We start from the raw sequence: 22,775 nt of genomic DNA, 5'->3' as shown, positions 1-22,775 counted from the left end.
ACCATATGAGTTATTCATAGCATTCTGAATCCTCAAATTTGGAAGAAAGCTCTCTACAAAATGAAGAAAACTCCTACAAAATCCCATTTCTATTTCTGCGGTTTCTTCCAAAGCACCCCTATCTTTTTTAGTACATTCACATTTTTCTTTTTCACTAAATCCTCGTCCGAATCCTCCGAATACAGCGCCCCGATCTTACCAGTAATGGTGTTGTAGCTGCTGTCCATCGATCCCGCTCTGCCCACGAGCTCTCCGTTGCTTCCAATCATCGCTGCAGCTGCCTCCGCCGCCTTCCTCCATTGCTCCGACTGCACCTTCACCCTTCTCAGCTCCATCTCCATTTCTGCATTGGCTGCTTGTGCTGCCTCGAGTTCAGCCACCCCTACAGATTTCCTGCTGCCCGTGCTTCGATCGGCATCTTCTGCTGTAATCCCGAGCTTCTCTATGGTTGTGAACGTAACGAGTTCGGTCGTTGTTTCGTCCTTCATTTTGGTCTCGATTGTGTCCCTTCTACTGATTTCAGATATCAGCATTTCATTCTCTTCTGATATGCTCTGAAACTCTGTCTCTTTGTCTAAGAGATTGGTCTTTAAATCTGCAATGCAGTTCTTCAAGTCATCCAGCTCTTTCTCTAGTCCATAGACTCGGTGGCTCGATAGGCTCTTCTCGAGCTTACAACTCAACTCCAAATTCTCTTCCGTGATGCTCCTTAACTCGGTTTCCCTGTCGCGTAACTTCGTCTTAAACTCGTCTATTTCAACTCTCGATTTCTCTAATTCCTTCTTGAGTTCAACCTCCCTCAGATTTGTATCAGGCTTCACCACGGCGGGTTTGGGTTCGAGGGAACGCAGATCTCGTCTACCCCGGTATTCTGCCTCGGCAGCTTGTTGCTCAACCTCCGACTGCAACGAGCAAAAATTTGCAAGGGCGGGTTCTAGCTTAAGAACAAGCGTCTCCAGTAAGCTTACGTGTTCCCGGGACTCGTCCAGCTCTATTATAACCGAGTTCCAATCTTCGAAGGCTTTTGTCGAATCAGAACCGAGCAACTCAGCCATTTCTTTTGCAATATCCAATTGAGCTGTAGCTTCATGTATGAGTGCTTGAACTTGAGTTTCTGATACTTCACAATCTTGCAGTTGGCTTTTCATGGTTGCCATAATCGAGATGGTTTCCGACAGTACTTGTTTCAATTTACCGTGCTTCTCGTTCACTGATTCGACATGTTTTGTCTGAAAAGCTTTGGATTTATCGACTACGAGAAGTTTGAGTTTAAGCTGCTGCGTAACGTTTGCCATTGCTAAGGCAACAGAGTCCACGGATTCCGACTTCTCAGTGACCTCAGGTGCAGAGTGCAGCGATTGATCGTCTTCTCGTGCCACATTCTGAAGCTCGGAAGTATGACCTTGTTCGGAAGATGGAGGCTGATGCTCCTTGACAATTGATGTTGCGCTGGACACCTCCGTATCTACTCGGGCTCGATCTTTCCGTAACTTAGACGAATGTAGCTGCTCCTTGGCCTTTTTAAGATCCTTCTGAAGGATGGAAATCTGAGACTCCAACTCGGATATTCTGTTTTGGCACTTCTTCTGAACAAGAGAGAGAACAGAGATTTGAGACTCGAACTCGGATCATGTAACAGCCCAAACCCACCGCTAGCAGATATTGTCCTCTATGAGTTTTTCCTTTCGGACTTCCTCTCAAGATTTTTAAAACACGTTTACTGGGAGAGATTTCCACACCCTGGTAAGGAATGCTTCGTTCCCCTCTCCAACCAATGTGGGATCTCACAATCCACTCACCCTAGGGGCCCAGCGCCCTCGCTGGAACACTGTTCGGTGACTGGCTCTGATACCATTTGTAATAGCCCAAGACCACCGCTAGCATTTGTAATAGCCCACTTGCGTTAAGTAGTGTACCTCTGATAGTGGAGTCCTGGGCGACCTGCCAACGACCTTCGGACTCCTTTCTTTCAATATCTTTCCCATTTGATTGGACGAAGACGACGAGTCGCACTTCAATGCTGCTGGTTTAACCTGACGAGCAGCTTTTAAAGAGACCTTCTTGGGTGCCTCCAATGAACTTCTGGAATCAAATCAAAATACATCAATCATTAGAACTAGTTTTGCCTATCACATGAGACTTTTAAAGGCCATGGAAATTAGCAATTAGCTGATAAGAGTTTGTTAAGAAATGGTGTTCAATTAGCTGATAAGAGTTTGTTAAGAAATGGTGTTCATAGACTCATAAATAAGGTGGGTTAGTATCCTCGCTGGCACACCGCCCATTGTCTGGCTCTGATACCATTTGTAACAGCACAACCCCACCGTTAGCAAATATTATCCTCTTTGGACTTTCCCTTCTGAGCATCCTCCCAAGATTTTACAACGCGTATATTAAGGAGGTTTCCACACCCTTATAAGGAATGATTCGTTCCCCTCTCCAACCGATGTGGGATCTCACAATCCACCCACTCGAGAGCCAAACATCCTCGCTGGCACACCGCTTAGTGCCTAACTCTAATACCATTTGTAATAGTCCAAGTCCACCGCTACTAGCAGACATTATCCTCTTTGGGTTTTCCCTTCTGGGCTTCTATTCAAGGTTTTAAAACGAGAGGTTTTCACACCCTTAAAAGGAATACTTTGTTTCCCTCTCAAACCGACGTGGAATCTCACATAGATCCATTTGACAGATTGGTGGAAATCATAGGCACTCTTCGAAAAGAAGAAAAGATGCTGGATCATCCATGTCCAGCCGAGCAATAGCAAATCTCCATTGCTTATCGAACGTAGATTACGCATATAAACAGCAAGAAATGATATCGACTTCACTTGTTGTTCGACGAGCAGAATGAGACTAATAATGAAGAACAACTGAACCACAAACAGCATCCCTTCGCTCCAATCATGAATCAAATGCACATTCAACTTCAAACAGCAACACCCATTTCCAGAAAATGACCAAACAACATATGAAAAAACCACTAAAAATCACCTGGATTTAGAAGTCTGCATCACTTCCCTTCTGAAAAACACCAAAAAAAAACGGATTTGAACAACAGTTCCCTCACCCACAAGCCAAGCAACTCTGCAACAGATCAAGTTCATAGAGGAAACAAGAGGGTCAAAGCTTCAAAACAAAGCACACTTCTTTAATACTCAGCCCCCCCTCTATAATGGTTTCAAGGGCCTACAAGAGTGTAAAGTTCCACAAATAGCCCTTCCCCCAGATGAGAAAAAACAGTAAATCCAAGCCTAAGAGGTGCCTTTTAGTAACTTCCCAGAGGAAAAGGGCAAGAATAATTAAATGCTAAGAGGGTTTGAAATTTGAAAACCCCACATGAAAAGAAGAGTTTTTGAAACGGATGAGAAAGAAAACAAACAAAAAAAAACTGCCCTAAACTTCTCCTTTTGTCCATTATTCACCAAATGAAGAACAATCTGTAAGCCCTAAATTTTGAAAACCCTAAAAAGTAGGTTCAGAATCAAGAGGAATGTGGCATTAAACAGTTCATACCGAGCTGCAGAAACATGAAAAGGGTATAAATTAGGTTTAAAGAACAGAAGAAAAGGGCAAACCTGGTGGAAATGTGAGCTCAAGCAGCCATTTTTGTAGATGAAGAAGGTGATGAACGACGAAATGGAAGCGATTTTGGATGTAATTAAAGCGTTGAAAGGAACAAAAGCCTGCAATTTTCAAGCTCTCGCAGTCCGAGGCAGAGCAGAGATACGGCTTAATAGTATTTATATGAAGTGAGCCATTTAAAAGGTTTGAGGAAACATTTGGCCAAGGCTTATTAATCATACTCGACCACTCGTAGCTCATCTTGTTCGTGTTGATCTGTTATGTACCGTCATCAGCTTCACAGTTTTAAAACGTGTCTATTTGTGATAGGTTTTCACAGCCTTATAAAAAATGTTTTGTTTCATTATTTACAACCTCACATTCGTCACATTGCCTGTTGTTTGACTCTGATATCATTTATTAGTTCAAACCCACTATTAGTCGATATTGTCTTCTTTGGCTCATTAGAAATCACTGTCACCCTCAATTTTAAAACATGTATGTTATTGAGAAGTTTTCACACCCTTATTATAAGTCATGTCTTGTCCTTCTCTCCCACCCAAATGGATCTCATAACTAAATTTGTAGCTAAGAAAAAATATGATTTTTTTTAGCTTAAACCGTTGTTTTTTTATAAAAAAAAATGTATTAATTAATTTAGCTGGCTCGGTCGAAAAGGCTGCTATACCATACCTCGACTCTAATTGTCACTAGACACATTATAGTAGTCCGTCCGGATGCTTCAACTTTAAATATTTCATTTAAATATTTAAATTAGTAAAATGAAGTAGATTATAAATAATTATGAGCTTTAAATATTTCATTTACATATTTAAATTAGTAAAATGAAGTAGAATATAAATAATTATGTAATTGATTAAAGATATTATTGGTTTATTCAAAATGTAGGCGAACATATTTAAATTGCATAATATTGGTTTAATGTATTATTTAATAATAAAATTAAAAATAATTAAGAATAATTTAGAAAAGGAAAACGTTAATAAATTGTTTATTTGGGTACTACGTAGGCAGCTATGTGTCTGTCCCAAAACAGTACAAATTGGGAGCACGGGACAGCTGTAAAATCATCCGATTTTAAATTATTTATTGGACAAATTATTTTTTGAAAAATGCACCGTAAAGTCAATGGTTGTTGTTCAATCCCTTTCGTCACAACCTATAAATAAATAAATAAATAAATAAAACACATATTTTTTTATAAAAAAATATTTATGTATTTATTTATTTCGTTATCCAGGCATGGCCACGAAATTTACAAATATTTAAAAATTAATTGGGTTCGCACGTGTGAGGTTTTTATTCAAGACGGAAAACTGCTCCCCAACCAGACTACATTCAATATTAAAATATATTCTGGTTTTTATTTTTATTTTAAATTTATGGGTTTGATTATAATATTTTATTGGGTTTTATAAATAAATAGCTAAATTCTAAATTTACAAATATTTTAAACCTATATTTATATTTTTTTTTTCTGAAGCTAAATTATATAAAAATTATTTAAAATTATTTAAATTTAAAATATTTATGAAAAAGTTAAGAATAAGTCTACTCGGTGGGGATCGAAATTATTATGCATTCCCACGAAATTTTCTATTTTACTTTTTGTAGGATTTGTAGGACACCTGGTCGAGATTTTTCACGTGGATTTTTTCCCGATTTTTATATAATTTTAAAAATAAATCATTCCTTTTTCAATATAGTTTTTATTGCAAAAAGGAACCAAACATTAACATATCAATAAACCCCTAAAATAAATATATAAAGATAGCTATGTGATAGGTCCGGGGCAAGGATAAAGATTAGAATTTCTGTGTTCCTGGAGTCATTTTGACTCATATAGAGAAACCTCTCCTCGGTACCTCCTTCATTTTTCATTTAAATGATAATTTTCTACTACATTCCCAGTGGATCTTCAGGGATCTCGATCTTCCTTCAATAGATTATATTAATAAAACTGAATTATAATCCAAAATTTATTGATATATATTTTATTTTTCATAAAAATTTGCGACGAAAAAAAACAAAATAATAACTAAAGTGAAACCACCTGGCTTGTGAGTAGTAGTCCCGACAAACTGCCATGAAATTTGGTTTGGAGCTACTAAGATTATGTTCATTAATGTGTAAAATTTGAAGCCACTCGACTTTGTTCATTGATGATAGTTGAACTCTTATATAGATAGATTAGATCTATTGAAATAATTCACGAGTCGTTTATAACTACAGTCACGTCAAAAGTCCGTTTTACCCTTATAATTACATCTTTGACTATAAATGTCACTTATTCTCTAATAAACAATTTATTTATGATCAAACCATAAGGTAAGTTATTCTCGAGCGAGTGAGAGAATGAGACCCCATTATTTAAATTCTGAAATTAGTACTTAACAGAACCATTCACTTACTTTTCACCTTTAAAAAAAAAAAGTAATTATGGAAGTTTGTCCAAGTGATTAGTGGTGTTTAAATTGAATAAGTTAAATAATAGAGGCTAAATTGAAAAAATACTGAAATTTGAAGGACGAAAACGTAAATATCATCTCCAAATATTAATACTGAAATCTTCATGCAGTATTTTTCAAATCATAGGAATATCAACCACCATAACGAATTATTCGAAATTGTATTAGTGGTTGACGCTGTAACGCCCACGTGGCTTCGTTTAAAAAAATTAGAATTATTTGAGGTACTTAAAGGGCATGAAATAATTAATTATTCAAAGGAAGTGATTTATCTAAATAATTTAATTAATTAATATAAAGTTATCTTAGTCAAATCAAACTATATTTATGTTAATTTAATTAATAATTTAAATAAGTTTTTAACCTATGGTAAACAAAATTAAATTGTCGATAATATTTTTAGATTAACAGAAAAAAAATTATATTCATAACTCCAGTAGTCAATTCAATTGTTTTATTCAGGTTAAGTAGATATTCTTTTTTTTTTTTTAATCATTATTAAAGTAAATGTTTATTTCTTTTAATTTAAAAAAGAAATTCGATGTGAAGTGTGAACGCGAACCACTACCTAACATTTTCGTCAATTAACCTATAATTTAATATTTTGATTTAAAAATAATAATACTTAATTAATTTTTATTTATTCATCAAGAGTAAAAATTACATATAAATCAAATAATTATACCTATGAAATATTAATTTTATATTAATACGCACATGTTTTCACATGAATAATTTAAATTAAATTATTTATAATAATAATAAGCGACTCACATTAGTGATCAATATAAGACACATGTAATTTATCTATATATCTTGGATTATATAGATTTTTTTTTAACATGATCTTCGTGTATGTCAATTACGTTTAAAATTACACTAACGATCAAATTTTTTTTATGTAAAGTTGTAAGAAATATCACAAATGTACTTTGGAAGCGACCACATATAGAGATCAAAGACAAAAACAGATTATTTACGAATAGAGACATGGAAGAGGCAAACGAGAGATTTTCGAGTCAGTAACAATGGTGAAAAAGTCATTTTTATGCTAGCCTATAGTTTATAACTTTTTGAAAGTTTAGTTTTTGTTTTCCGCAATTGATACACTACTATTAAATAAAAATGAGCTTACATTTTTCAGCTCCGGCTCCTTTATCATATTCTTGTGTAACTTTTGTCGTCTCGTTCACTGTGGTTCCTCTGCCCTACTAGCCATGATACTTGTCTAGATTTAAGTACCTCTACTTTTCACCCGATATTATTTTTCAGTCATATTATATATATATATAAAATTTAGGATAAAAAGAAAATGGTTATTTGTTGAAAATATGTGTAGTGACGTGTCGCAATGCAGCGGTCCTTTCAATTAAAAAGCATCTTTATGAAAGATGATTTATTGTGTTCTATGGTCGTTGAAACCATAATTGAACTCAATTTTGTAACTGTCTTATTTATTTATTTTGAAAAAAATATTATTCATTAATAAAATTCTGTCATAATTAAGCCAACAGGTACACGTGGAGTTTCATACGTGGCGCTCAAGCGCGGGGCAGTCAAGCACTTCAACCTCTTGCATTATTGCCAAACAAATCACATCAACCTAAAATTACTAATTTGGGTTCCACCTCTAATTTTTTTTTTTTTTTTCTAATAAAATATAAAAAATTATTTCATAAAATTTAAAATCAGAATTTTAAAATATTTTTATTCAGTTAATACCCAACATTTTAGCTCTATTTCATCACCCTTTTATTTTTTAAATTGCATTTATTTCATTAATTACTAATGAAAAGCACCTATAGTTTTTTAATTAATTAATGGAACAATTAACTACCGACCAAGAGCGTTAAAAAGGGGTAAAATTGTAATTCAATTTTTGCATATTATTATTGTTAATGGATTAAATATACTATTAATTAATCTTAAAAAAATGCTGACATAAATATCCTCATACTATAATAAACAAAAATATTAATCATTAATGCAATAGTTAATAACATTAATAGGATGTTTTATTATTAGTATCTCTATCCTCCCTTCTCAATCTTACCATTATCAAGATCTATGGTTCTTAGTATAGTATCAGAGTCATGCAGTGAACTTAGTCATGTGAGCTCGAAGATGTAGTCAAAAGCTATTCAAATGTCGAACAAATGATGTATTTTGTTCGAGAACTCCGAAGAACGAGTCGAACCTCGATTAAGAGGAGATTGTTCGAGGGTTTCATAGGCTCCAAGGGAGACTCTACGGTGCACTTTATTCGAGGAAAAGATGGTTGGAGAGAGCCCCATATTGGATAATTTAGGGAACAATCATCAATAAGTAACGAATACATCTAGATTGGTACGAGATATTTTAGGAAAGTCCAAACCAAAGCAACCACCAAGCTTGGATTAAATAAATATTTATAATTTAAAATTTATTTATAATATAAAAACTAGAAAAAGTTCGAAATGGACGAAACAGCGTTCTTTAGTCGCATTTTCTCTCTCTGCCGCGCCCCCCGGAGCCCAGCTTTTTCGGGCGAAACTAGCGCTGGCCGACATGTCGGCTCGGTCCATGCACGACAACACATTACAGTACAGTCACACTCTCATTGACCTCATAACTGCATTATGGCGCCTTCTTTATTAGCCCCCACACATCCTTCGCCCATCTTCCTTCCACCTGCTCCTCCTCCTTCCTTCTTCACTGATTCAACTTTCTCCATTTCCACAACCTGCACCATAACCACCGTCCCAACAGCCACAAACCCCGCCGTAACTACCAACTCCGGCAGTGAGATTTGAAGTATGAGAACCAGCAACCATTTGATTGGATTACTCAACTTCCTCACTTTCGTCCTCTCAATCCCGATCCTCGCCGGCGGGATATGGCTGAGTACTCAAGCCAACAGTACAGAGTGTCTCCGATTCCTCCAGTGGCCGTTGATCATAATCGGAGTTGCTATCATGGTCGTTTCTCTGGCTGGATTCGCCGGCGCGTGTTACCGGAACACTTTTTTGATGTGGTTATACCTATTCGTTATGTTCTTCGTTATCGTTGCTCTGATTGTGTTTATCGTCTTCGCTTATGCTGTCACTGATAAAGGATCCGGCCGGACGGTTCCGAGTAGGGCGTATTTGGATTACTATCTTCAAGATTATTCCGGTTGGTTGAAGGATCGAGTTGCGGAAGAGAGCTATTGGGGGAAAATTAGTTCGTGTATCAGGGATTCTAGGGTTTGTCGGAAGATGGGAAGAACTGTTGGAGGTGTTCCTGAGACTGTTGAAATGTTTAATCTCAGGAAGCTCAGCCCTATTGAGGTATTGTTTTGAAGATTTTGTTTGTTTGATGTTCTTCATTTGATTTCCCCTGTTTTTTGATTTGTTTATACCTTTTTGGATCTGAAAAAAGTTGAAACCAGAGTAATAGAATAGGATTGGAAAGGCACTTTTAGATAGCTTTGATTGATTTAAGGTTTCTAATATTAAATGGTAAAGCTCAACTCAGTGGGGTTGGCCTAATTGAAAGAGGTTATTGTTCTTGCACATCTGTTTCTGTGGTGGAACTTTGAACTTCCATTATCTATAGATCTCCCAACAGTTCCCCAAGATTAGGATGACTGAATCATTTAGAACATGTAACTGGTACACAGAGGTTCATCCTTCCCGGTCCTCTTAATACTCTAACGCCTACATCGGATATGAACCGAACTGTCGTTGAACCCAGCTCACGAACCGCTTTAGTGGGCAAACAGTTAAATCCTTGGAATATACTATAGCTCCAGGTGGCGAAGAGTCGACATCGAGGATCCAAATGTTCCTGTCGATGTGTGCTCTTGGAAAAGATCAGCCTACATGTTTCCTATAGACTACTTCCTGCTGTTGCATCCCATATGGGCTGGCGGTTGCCCGCCATGCTTGCTTCGAGAAAAAGACGAAACAAAATTAGAAAACCCATTTAGGATTTGGGGTGAAAAGCTTTTTCCCTGAACTTTTTGAATGTTCTAGCATTGATGGTGAGGCTTTTCTCTTCCTTTGAAAAGCACCTTGTTGTTTTCCTGTATTCTTCTGTGATAGCTGTGTTTGCTGAACTTGAAAGTTCTGTATTTTGGATGTTGCTTCAATCTTGAACATCCTCTTCTTTTGGTGGGGCATATTCTTTTGCTTTGTATATTGGATTAGAGTAGAAGACAAAGCCATCGAGTAAAGTGTAACAGCTCAAGCCCAAGCCTACCTTAGCAGATATTGTTCTCTTTAGCCTGTCAATCTCACGGTTTTAAAACACGTTTACTAGGAAGAGGTTTTTGTACCCTTATAAAGAATGTTTCATTCTCCTCTCCAATCGACGTGAGATCTCACAATCCACTCCCTTTGGGGGCCAACGTTCTTGTTGGCACACCGCTCAGTATCTGACTCTAATACCATTTATAACCGCCCAAGCCCACCGCTAGTAGATATTGTTTTCTTTAGCCTGTTACGTACCGCTGTCAGCTTCGCAGTTTTAAAACACATCTACTAGGGAGAGGTTTCCACACCCTTATAAGTATGCTTCGTTCTCCTCTCCAACTAATGTGGGATCTTACATGAAGTAACTCCGAAACTTTATCAGTCAGATGACTGCTCAGTGTCTAACTCTAATACCATTTGTAACCGCCTAAACCCACCGCTGACCGATATTATCGGCTTTAGCTCATTACATACCACCATTAATCTCACGGTTTAAAACACGTCTACTAGGGAGAGGTTTCCACACCCTTATAAGGAATGTTTTGTTCCCCTCTCTAACCAACGTGCGATATCACATAAAGTAACTCTGAAACTTTATCTGTCAAAGGCGGAGGGAATCTTATAATATTCAATAATTTAGCATCTTCCTCGTGAATTGATTCCGCTGTTTGTAGAAACCTTGACTTTTAATATTAACTTTTGCACCTAATGCTTGTTTTTTGCAACTAGCAAGAGTAATAAATCTGTTCTTTCTAGAGTCTTAAACGTTTTAAATTTTGTTTGTTCAGTCTGGTTGCTGTAAGCCTCCTACAGATTGTGGCTTTGTCTATCAAAACGAGACTGTCTGGACTGGTTTTGAAGGGATGGTGCTTGTCAATCCCGACTGCACGAAATGGAACTCCGATCAAACGCTGCTCTGTTACGACTGCAACTCGTGTAAAGCAGGCGTGCTGGCCAGCCTCAAGAGGAGCTGGAGGAAGGTCTCTGTGATCAACATTGTTGTCTTGATCATTCTGGTGATTGCTTATGTCATTGGCATTGCAGCATTCAGGAACAATCGACGCATCGATAATGAAGAACCCTCCGGGGAAGCCCGGATGGAAAAGGCACGACCGAGCTGGATTCATTCTTAGCTGAATCATTGTATGGGATATATGATTGTCTAAAGTATGCATTTTGAGGCTTTGGTTTTCTTTTTTTTGCCTCTAGTGATGTTTGTTAGTGTGATGTTTTTAGGTCCATAGGTATATTTTGTTTATGGCATCTTTTAAGTGATTGAAATGTCCGATTGTTATTATAATTATATCATCTTTGTTTTCTTCTTGACCCCATAGAAGTCGGTGGGGTGTAAATTCCTAAAAGGTCACTCAACATAGAATTCGTTTCAAGTAAAACATATGTGAGCATAAAGTTCTCATGAGCTATCGATAAGGATGGTGTATCTTACCGGTAATAGGTAGTGATTTTCAATTATTTTGCCTTTCATTATCTTATTTCGCGTTTTTTGTCTGTGATTTTTCTTTTTTTTGTGTGATCCACGAACACAAATAATGATTTTGATATGCATTTTAACTAATGCCAACATGAGTATAGTTTAACGGATATAAAATATTTATCTTGATCAAAAGGTTAGAGGTTTGAATTTTTTATATTTAGAAGACGTTACAAATATAAATTACATGATAAACTAAAAATATAAATGTTTCCGGTTTTTTGTTTCCGTTTACTTTTTTTGTTTTTATTTCCTCGTTTTAGGAGAATGATCATATTGAGTCATGACTCCAAAAATGGTTGCAAAGCCTCTCCTTTAATTGAGCACTGCATTAACCATGGTTACAACTCTTGAAAAACTTCATGAAAGGTTAAGAGTTTTCATTTCGAGGGTGAAAAATGCAGTAAAATGAACAAGTTTCTTTGCAGTTATGTGTAGTTTAAGTTGCATGTAGAATCATTCAAACGTGACATGATCGATCTTACCTGTAAAGTGATTCGATTCGGTTTTATATCATTTTATTTTATATGATTTGTATGAAAATATGGCAATGAAGTGGATAATAGAGCAGATTGAGTTGGCACACTTCCAAAAAGAGGATTTCTTCTATACCCAATCCTCAAGGTTTAGCTTAAAGCTTAAAAGTTGTTCGATAATGACACATATTTTCTCCTTTAACCATGAATGGACAACCAAGAACAATTTGCTTCCTGGATGGCCTAATTTTGGTCCTTTTTAATCATTAGTGATTGCTACACACTTTACGGTTTTCAAGGTTTCTAAAACATCTCATCATCTCCACTCGAGGCATACTCGTTCTCTTCTCCAATCTACCCCTTTAGGATCCAGCATCTTTTCTGGCACACTACCTCGTGTCCATCTCCCTTCAAGGTTCAACCTCCTCATTGGCACATCGTCCGTTATTTGACTATGATACCATTTGTAATAACTCAAGCTCATGGCTAGTATGTATTGTCTTTTTTGAGCTTTCCCTTAAGATTTTTAAAACATGTCTGCGGAGAGAGGTTTTCACATCCTTTATAAAGAATCATTTGTTTTCCTCTCCAATCAATGTGCGATCTCACCGCACCACAACACACACTCGATCGATTTTGATAAACACAAATATATATATATATATATATATATAGTTCTCTCTCTGTATATAATTATCTACCATATAACCTAGGAAAGCTAATTATCACGAAGGAACACTCTAGAAATTTGAAAACTTTAGAGCCACTTCTAAAATCTAATGAAGAAATTTGAGTCAAAGTGTGAAGAATTAGCACATGGGTCTTCGCCGCCCTTACCAAATGCTTTTTTTAAGCATTACAATGTCCACATCATCTTCCCTTTGTAACATTAATGTTCCATACTTTTCCCTTTGCTTGTATTGGAGGGAATGTTTTGCTTTGACCACAACTATAATTGAACTAGATGAGAATGCCGCCACACTAATACAACTTTATTATTGTTCGTTTTCACTTGTTATGTATCGTCGTCAGCCTCACGATTTTAAAACACATCTACTACAGAGAGGTTTATATATCCTTATAAGGAATATTTCGTTTCCCTTTCTAACCGATGTGGGATCTCACAATCCACCTTCCTTAGGGTCTTTGCTGACACACGCTCAATAACTGGTTTTGATGCTATTTGTAACAGCTCAAGCTCACCGCTTGCAGATATTGTCCTATTTTGACTCTTCTCTTCAGATTTTAAAACACGTCTGCTAGTAAAAGATTTTCCAATCTTTATAAGAAATGATGCTTCAATCCCCTCTACGGGTGTACATTGTCCGGGTTGGGTTGGGTTGAGCGATTTTTTTGATCCAACTCAAAAGTTTGGGTTGGTTGGAGTAGTAACCCAACCCAACCCGAAACTTTTTACAACTCGACCCAACCCAACCCTCTATTTTCGGGTTGGGTTGTTTTTTTTTTTTAAGTTTTATGTATCCACAATTTATAATTATTCGGATACAATCTTATATAAAATATATTAAAAATTTACAAACAAACACAAATCAATCTATAATTATTCAAAAAAAAAATAATAATAAAAAATAACGAGCGAAAATTATAACATATTAACATAGTTTGAGTGAAAATTGTGACATATTAACATAGTTTGAGTGAAAATTGTGACATATTAACATAGTTTAACCTGTCATAAAAACTAGAAAATGTCCGACATTTTTTGAAAATGGGTTAAAATAAAAAAAAAATAAGAATATATAAAAAATTAAATAAACAATCANTTTTATTAATTTAAATATATTGTATATAACAAAAAAAAAAAAAAACATATAAAAATATTTTAGTAGATAGCTCTAAACTATTAAAAAAACTAATATATATGATATATATAATATATATAAATTGTGATATAATAATTTTGTGACATTTGAATTTAGAATATAATATATATAATATATATATCTATATATATATATATTGTGATATAATAATGTTGTTACAAATAGAAAATAAATACATTTAAATTTAGAATATAATATATAATATATATATATATATATATATATAAATTGTGATATAATAATGTTATTACAAATAGAAAATAAATACATTGAAATTTATAAACAATTATAGTAAGATCTTTATATATATATATAATTTATAAACAATTATAGTAAGGTATTTTTAATATATATATATATATATATAAAAGAAAAAAAAACATGTGTTTGCCCGGATTCGAACTCACTCGTACGTCTTCTTCGACCGGCCAAAATACCAAGCTGACAAAACTTAAAACTTCTACTAAATTTGGCTCCTAAAGGAAAAAATTAGAGGAAGGCTCTCTTGCTTGTCATAAATTAAAACTTCAATTAAAAATGAAATAAGAATATTTTATTGATTCATTTTTAAATCGAATAGAGACGCCATACCCACAAACTCGAAATCGAACCAATTCAATTCGGGTTCAGAAAAATGAACCCATTCCTACCCGAAATGCTAATCCAACCCAACCCAACCCAATCTAGTTCGGGTTGGGTTGGTCCGGGTTTTCGGGTTGTCGGGTTGAATGTACACCCCTCATCCCCTCTCCAATCAGTGTAGAATCTCATATTGCCAGTTTTGCCATTTCCATTTAGTTTATGCAATTGGTCTAAACAGGACTAGAAACATAGATTATATTCCCTATTCCTGCTCCAACCATGTCTTGCCTAGTAGACATCTCTATCTAACTAGAGAGTTAACAACCAATAGGTTTCACATATCGAACAAATTCTATATAATTGTCTGCCACTCGTGTATATCTATTATATTGTCGGAGTACTTTCGTAGTTCCTACGGAGCGGAAACGATCCGATGGTCCAGATTGAAGAGAAAGGGTGGGCTTATGTTGCTTAGGTCCACACAGAAAGGACTTGTTCTTGAAGTGGGATAGACTCATCGTAAGTCAATATATATGTGATGTCCCACATTGGTTGGGGAGGAGAACAAAACACCATTTACAAGAGTGTGGAAACCTTCCCCTAGTAGACGTGTTTTAAAGCCTTGAGGGGAAGCTCAAAAGGGAAAGCTCAAAGAGCACAATATCTGCTAGCTCGAATATGAAAAGCGTTATGGCCTAGGGCTCTACCCAACCCTCTTCGAGCTTGTCTTTGACGCTCGTGTCTCCTCGTTCTCTCAAGCTTTACATATGCCTCGATTTATTTTCAATGCACACGGTTGGTGTGTTGGATGATGCACCATTCTCCTCGGTCGCATCATGACACTTCTTAATCTTTGCTCAAACATGGCCACATGGGTGCCATTTGAGGGTCGCCTCTTGTCTATCTTAGCGTGTGGGGTCAAAACCTATTTATCTCAATGATACTCTTCCTCACTTAATCCAGTTATGGCTGACGTTTTTGGAACACAATTTCTATAATGACCTTGATTTATGAATTTACCTAAAAAACCAAATTAAAATAGAGTTCATTTTTTAAAATTAAAATTAAAAAGCTTTTGAAACTAATTTAATAAGCCAATTAAGTTCTTTAATTTATGTTAATGGAGTAATTAAAAGACTTTTATGGTCTTAATTTTCTAATTAACTCCAACAAAATTGGAAAATGGAGACACAGAGATAAGGGCGTCTCTAATTAATTAAGCATATTATATTTCTAAAATAAAAAATATTTAACCAATATTAAGAAAGAATTTGTATGACAGATATAAAATAGTTAATTATTATTAGTTATAAAATTAATTTGATTTAATTAATAATGTTTAAAATTATGATATATCTCTCCTAAATAATTAATTAATTATATCTAAATAATCAATGACTCGTTCTTTTACATTAAATATATGTTCGGTATTTAGATTTCGAACCTAAACCCTAAATAATTATATGGACGTAGTTGTACTATAACAATCGTCACGTTCAATAAATTTTAAACGAAAAAGGTTCGAGATGTTTAGAGATGCCTTTCGAAATTCTAGATTTAACCTAAAATTTGGGTTCGAGGCAGGCCAAGCCTCTCGAACCTAGCTAGCCATATTGTTTGGAATTAATGAGGCAGGTCGAACCTAAGTGTATGGAATTAATGAGGCAGCGCACCATCCAAAGGCTTAAGAGACCATAATTTCTTGCCTTTTTTCTCTCTTCTTTTCTTTATTTATATCTCTGTTTTTCCCTCTGCAACTGCAACCCATCTCTTCTTCTTCTTCTTCTTCTTCTTCTTCTTCTTCTTCTTCTTCTTCTTCTTCTTCTTCTTCTTCTTCTCTTTGCTTCCGTTCGTCAATAATGGAAGGAAGTAATTCAATCTCCACCGTTTCGTCTACTCCACTATCTCAATCTCCTTCTTCTTCTTCTTCTCCCGCTTCACCGCCGCCTCTCGTTCTTAGTCCTTGTGCGGCATGCAAGATTTTGAGGCGGCGATGTGCCGGACGATGTGTATTGGCGCCCTATTTCCCTCCCACTGAGCCGGCGAAGTTCGCCATCGCTCATCGAGTTTTTGGCGCGAGTAATATCATTAAATGCTTGCAGGTCTTTTTTCATCCGCCTTTTATATTCTGTGAATTCGTTGATATGATCGCTGTTTTTTTTTTTTTTTTTTTGTTTTAACTTTGAATTGACGATCGATTAGTTTGGAGGCTCTTATCAATGAACTAGGGCTGAAAACAATCGTTGATTTGTTATAAACTTTGAAACTAAGGGCCTTGTTACTTCCTTCTTTCTTTTTTCGCGTTGATTTGTGTGTTAATGTGAAACGTAATCGGAAAAGCCATTAAAGGAGGCTCCAACGTTGTTGTCAAAAAGGAGGCAAAAGGTTTTACACATTAAGAAACTACGCAACTGGAAAAAGGATTTTTCTGAAATTGACTTTTCTCAAGATCTTGTTGAATTAAATCCCTAAATTATTTGTTCAATCGACGCATATAGGACTTTTCCATCGAACATTTTGTTTGTTCCTAAACTTTCTTCGTGATGTCTTTTCAGCTACTTAACCTAATAAGTATCTCAATTTCTATCTCTAACTTGAACATTATATTAGAGTATGTTTATAATATAACTTTTGAAGTATGGAAATTTGAATACAACATTCTGTTTGATTCTGTTTGATCTGATTCCATTGGGCTTCAATTCTCTAGATTCCCCCATTTTGTTGCGAACTGAAATTGTTTGTTGGGGATAATTGCAGGAACTGCCTGAATCACAAAGGGCCGATGCAGTGAGCAGCATGGTTTATGAAGCAAATGCGAGGATCAGAGACCCTGTTTATGGATCAGCCGGGGCCATTTGCCAACTCCAAAAGCAAGTCAATGATCTTCAAGCGCAGCTAGCCAAGGCTCAGGCTGAGCTTGTCAACATGGAATGCCAACAAGCCAATCTGGTGGCCTTCGTTTGCAGGGAATTAGCTCAGTCTCACTACAAGTGTTTTGATGATTTCAATGCCAGCACTCACAGCGACTTCCATAGCATCACCCAAACCAACTTCGATGATAATAGCAATGTAAACCAACTATGGATTATCTGATCATTTGGTTTGTGCATCTAAGGTGTTTGATAAAAGGTTCCAATGAATTTTCACCAAACTCTTGAGCCAATTTCTGCTTCAAAAGGAGGGAGATTAAATCTCTCTATCCTCAATTCCTCTGTTAGGCCCAAAAAAAAAAAAAAAAAAAAAAAAAAAAAAAAAAAAAAAACTGATGGTGGGTAGTTGAAAAAGAAAAAGAATAAACAATGGTTTCGCAAGGAACATGCCAATAAAGTAAGTGTGAGATCTAAATCCAAGAAAGATAACTTGNAAAAAAAAAAAAAAAAAAAAAAAAAAAAAAAAAAAAAAAAAAAAAAAAAAAAGGAAAAGAAAGGTAGATGCCATGTATACCAATTGCTTAAACCTCTCTCCTATGAGATAAAATATTCATTTAAACCCAGATATTTTCAAGTTTAATGTTCATATTATCGTTATAAAGTAAAATGTCGATCAAATATAAGCTATTACAAAAAAGGGTCGAATATAGTTTGAAAGTTTAAATTTTTGCTCCCATATTTGCTATATTAGAAAAACTATAATCTTTCATCTAGCACAAACAATTTTTAACTTATAAATATTGCAATTATACCCTTTAACTATAAACTTATTCTCGATCTTAAAGTTCTTAATGAACTTTTTTTTTTTTTACATAATAGTTTTCAATTTTGATGGAAGGAGAAAAATTAGATCAAATTATAATGATTCTATAATTCAAAAGTTTGACCGTGGTAATATTTTTTAAAGTGGATCAAATATACACAGAGTTGTAATTTTTTTAATCAGAAAATAGTTCTAAAAACGCATATGAAAATTTTCTAACGAAATATATATTCCGTCTTTCAAATTTAGATTTAATGTTCATTCATCCCTAAAAATTTAAAATGAACATGTTTTAATTCCAAAGTTTGATATTCAAATTGGTTTTAAATGGTACTTCAATTGGCCGTTAACGGAATGATATATTGTATATGACTTTACGAGATGACTTATTATCTCTTCCTTTCTTTTCTTCTTCAACCTCATCTCGAGTTCTGCTCGTTATCTTCACTTACCATCCTCCTCACCCGCCACCTCGTGGGAAGAATTTTGATTTTCTCGAACTCTTTATTGACAATATCAGCATAGTTGAACCGGGTTGGCTTGGTAAAAGAAAAAGGCACCCAAAAAAAAAGCTCAAATTCTAAATTCCAACACCAATTTGCGAATTCCTCATTCATTTTATTATTCAAAATGGAAAAAGACATAAAGCTTACGCCTCATGTGTTCTACACTTCAAACTATTTGAATTCAACAGCAATCTTATGTTTCTGTTTTTTTTTTTATTAACGTTCACATATATTATTTATAGCATATATCTTAGATATTATATTTTAATATTCTTCTATTTATGATTTGATTTAGAGTATATTTTATTTTATTTTCGGTAATTAATTATTTTATATTTTCCTCATTTATACTTCTTGTTTCCTATTTAAAGGATATCAATATTATATATACCTTCCCAATTCTATTTTCTATCTCATTTTTAATAATTAATAAACATAAAAATTTTAAAAATAATTTATTTTTTATCCTATAGATTTAAAATAGAATATAATTTTTTTTATTTTAGATTTAAATTTTTGACGTTTTAATTAAAAAATGTTTTTTTAATTCGTATTAAACTAAAAAATAGCTTTTAATAAAGTTTAATTCTTTCTTTCATCTTTACATTTATCTTTCCAACAAACTTTCCGTACTTACTTTATTCTTATATTATTACTTTTTAAAACTTTTTCTATACTTATATTATATTTTATTTTAAAATTAGTCCAATTTTGATTTATTCCCGATCATAAACTAATAATTATTTCAATTTAAAACTAAACTTTCATTAAGTATGTTGATTTTAAAACGTGTCTACTAAGAAGATGTTTCACACCCTTATAAAGAATGTTTCGTTCCCTTTCCAACTAATGAGTAATCTCACAATCCACAACACTTAGGAGCTCAACGTCCTCTCTAGCTTATTGCTCGGTATCTTTCTCTAATATCATTTGTACCAACCTAAATCCACCACTAGTAGATATTGTCTGTTTTGGCTCGTTGGCACACCATTTGGTGTTTGACTCTAATACTATTTGTAACATCTAAAATCCATCACTAACATATATTGTCCACTTTGACTCGTTATGTATCACCGTTAGCCTTACGATTTTTAAAACGTGTATGTTAGAGAGAGGTTTCCACACTCTTATAAGAAATGCTTTATTTTTCTCTCAAACCGACGTGAGATCTCACCACCATGAGGGCCCTCCAATGTCCTCGCTGACACACCCAAGCTCACTATTAGTAGATATTGTATGTTTTAGCTCGTTATGTATCATCGTTAGTCTCACAATTTTAAAACGAGAAATGGGGTTAAAGAACCCTAGTGGCCATTAATTTGTAGTACTAAGATTGTCCAAATAAAGTCAAAGTTTGAGTCAAACAAAGCTTCTACCTTTGGTTTCCTGTTTATTTATTTATTATTATTATTATTATTGTCCGCTTTTGTTGATGACATGTTTGAATAAAAACATGATTTTTGTTGGTTTTATTTATGGAAAAAATACTGTCTGTTTTTTAACAAAGACTTCTTTCTTTTCCTATTTAAATGTAACATGTAATGAAGCCTTTATTTAATTAATTAATTTATTATTTATTTATTGAAATGGAATTTGCATAATTTTGAATTCAACTTTGGGTGAAGAGAGCACTAGAGATGTTATTTTATATTTTAAATTATTTAAACTACATTTGTTTTCAATAATTAAATAATTAAATTAGATTTTATTTTTAAACTTTATATTCCTTTTAAAAAATTCTAATAATATATATTTTTAAAAATTTTGTATTAAACTTTAATTTAATATTTAATAAATTCAAAAATTCTTAGACTTCTATATTAGATATAAAATTTAATTTTAATAAATTATTATCGGTATTAATTAGGAAAAAAAATGATATTATACAGCAAAATGTGTACTATATTTTGTTAATAAATTATGGTAAATTTAATTTTACATCAAATTCGTTATATCTTGAAAGGATAATTGGGCCTTCACCAAGAGCCCAAGTTCCAACTCCTTACTTGGAATGGGCGGCCCAATTAAGTTTCTCCGAGGGTCCAATCAATAAATATATAATTATTTTTGTAATATAAAATTTTAAGTTTTTAGAAATTATGTTAAAATATATTATATTTTTGCTTATAGAATGATATCGGATTTATTAGTATGTGTTACCCTTTTTTTTTTAATGAAAATTATTTAATAATATATATTTTTTAATATGGAGAAATTTTTCTGGCAAAAAAACAAAAAAAAAAAAAATCAAAATTAATGATAAACATCCATCAATAACTGTGAAGTCTATCAGGAAAATCCATGGACCGACCCCATCGTCTCGATGGGTGATGAGAGGGTTACAACCTAGTGCAACCACACGCAGTCTACTAAGTAATGAAGTGAAGAGTACTTCGAGCATCCAACCCAAAAATGGCATTAAACACAAATTTAATTTTGCAATCACATTTTTCGCATCGGGATGAATCTGATGTTGTTAATATAACACATGCGGAAACAATTTGGATCTTAGGCACTTTTAGAACATCAATTATAGTAAATAACTAACCTGTTCATAAGTATTAAAACTTAATGAATTTGAATACTAACCTTTTGTAGTTCAAATTCATTTTTCCTCATGAACCGGTTTCGAATTACCACTAGTGTCTTCTCCACTATCCTCCGGCCTTAGAAGGGGATTGTGGAATCTAGTGAGTGACTAAATTTAGGAGGGATTTAATATATATGAAAGAGAACTTTGAGAATTTTCTCAAGGTCTTTTTCAAGGAAGAAGACTTTCCATGTATCATGATCACTCTATTTAAAGAGTCATGTTTGCATGTTCGTGCAAATTTGAGATCACCAAATTTTGACACTCAAAATTCCACTCAAATTTGTGGGGTTTATTTGTGAAGCATGCAAGTTTGGTCAAACCAAATTTTGACACCTCAAAATTCCACTAACATGTATTTTTCCATTAAATGAAGTCAACATTTTGACTTTCTTCATTTTAATTCAACAATTAATTTGAATAATTAATTTCAAATTAATTAAATTATTTAATTAATATTTAATATTAATTCAAATGTCAATCTCAATCAATTCCGACACATAATTGATTAAGATATTTAAAATTATTTAAATATCTCAAATTCTCTCTTTTTGTTTAATTCGTAAATAAAACAAAAATGCAGTTAAATATATCGTGTATATGTAGCGCATATTCAATAATTTGAATTCGAACACTTCGAACTCACTCGTCACACTGTTCTATGGTTTAGTCCGATATGTGCTAGCAGAGGGACCTAACGGACCTATAGATCATGGGCTCCAACGATCCAAGATTAACTGGTTAAACTCATTAACCTTGTTAACCAATATTCGTTAACTACTAGGACACTCCACTATAGCCTAGTAGTTGCACTCCCTTCACTATAGATATATTTTTGTCCATTTGATATAACCATGATTAGTAAGTCGATCATTCACAGGTTGTTCGTAACTAGAGTTGGGTCAATTAGTCGTTTTACCCCTGAAGTTACTTCTTGTTTCTTATGTCCCACTGATCCTCTTATGAACAATTAGTTTGTGGTCCAACCAGTAAACCAAATCCCTCTCAGGCCAATGAGTGGGTGGGCGCCTTGTTCAAGACCTGGAGTGAACTACCTCTCTTCTATCCCTAAAAGTGGGTAGGAGCGAATTCCATATTGCACCCCACGTCCCTAGCTATTCACCCAGTCTTACCCCTGAAATGGGAGGCCTATTGAGTTGGCGAACTCGAGCCACTCTCACCCATGCAAATCTAAGGATAATTTCGAATAAACAGAAGTTCATAGTTAGCTCAGGATTAAGATCGAGTTACCTAGGTCATCGAATGAAAAGAAAATCAGTCTCAACAGTAAACGACATTATAAAAAGAGAGCGATTTTCTTCATG

General features: G+C 34.2%; 3 protein-coding genes across 4 annotated transcripts; 2 read left to right on the top strand and 1 right to left on the bottom strand.

Moving 5' to 3' along the window:
• On the bottom strand, positions 1–3,754 carry LOC111499902 (interactor of constitutive active ROPs 3-like). 2 transcript variants are annotated; one of them, XM_023151625.1, is made up of 4 exons: positions 3,579–3,754; positions 2,995–3,087; positions 1,917–2,082; positions 1–1,586 (listed from the first exon to the last, which is right to left on the bottom strand). In XM_023151625.1, the coding sequence occupies exons 2-4, from the start codon at positions 3,012–3,014 to the stop codon at positions 90–92; spliced, it is 1,683 nt and encodes a 560-aa protein (XP_023007393.1). In that variant the 5' UTR covers positions 3,015–3,087; positions 3,579–3,754; the 3' UTR covers positions 1–89. The 2 variants fall into 2 exon arrangements, with proteins under 2 accessions (XP_023007393.1, XP_023007392.1); XM_023151624.1 differs by lacking the exon at positions 3,579–3,754 and having other exon boundaries at positions 2,995–3,535.
• Positions 3,755–8,606: 4,852 nt separating this feature from the next.
• On the top strand, positions 8,607–11,593 carry LOC111499906 (tetraspanin-3-like). Its single transcript, XM_023151630.1, has 2 exons — positions 8,607–9,361; positions 11,056–11,593. Exons 1-2 carry the CDS (start codon positions 8,849–8,851, stop codon positions 11,398–11,400), a joined length of 858 nt encoding a protein of 285 aa, XP_023007398.1. The 5' UTR covers positions 8,607–8,848; the 3' UTR covers positions 11,401–11,593.
• A 4,853-nt stretch (positions 11,594–16,446) lies between these two features.
• LOC111499908 (LOB domain-containing protein 1-like) lies at positions 16,447–17,882 on the top strand. Its single transcript, XM_023151633.1, has 2 exons — positions 16,447–16,763; positions 17,419–17,882. Exons 1-2 carry the CDS (start codon positions 16,521–16,523, stop codon positions 17,752–17,754), a joined length of 579 nt encoding a protein of 192 aa, XP_023007401.1. The 5' UTR covers positions 16,447–16,520; the 3' UTR covers positions 17,755–17,882.
• Positions 17,883–22,775: the final 4,893 nt, after the last annotated feature.

This window comes from Cucurbita maxima, unplaced genomic scaffold (genome assembly GCF_002738345.1).
Source record: "Cucurbita maxima cultivar Rimu unplaced genomic scaffold, Cmax_1.0 Cma_Scf00027, whole genome shotgun sequence".
Classification (NCBI taxonomy): Eukaryota; Viridiplantae; Streptophyta; class Magnoliopsida; order Cucurbitales; family Cucurbitaceae; genus Cucurbita; species Cucurbita maxima.
Note: the sequence above shows the minus strand (reverse complement) of the source record. Positions and strands in the feature narration are given on the sequence as shown.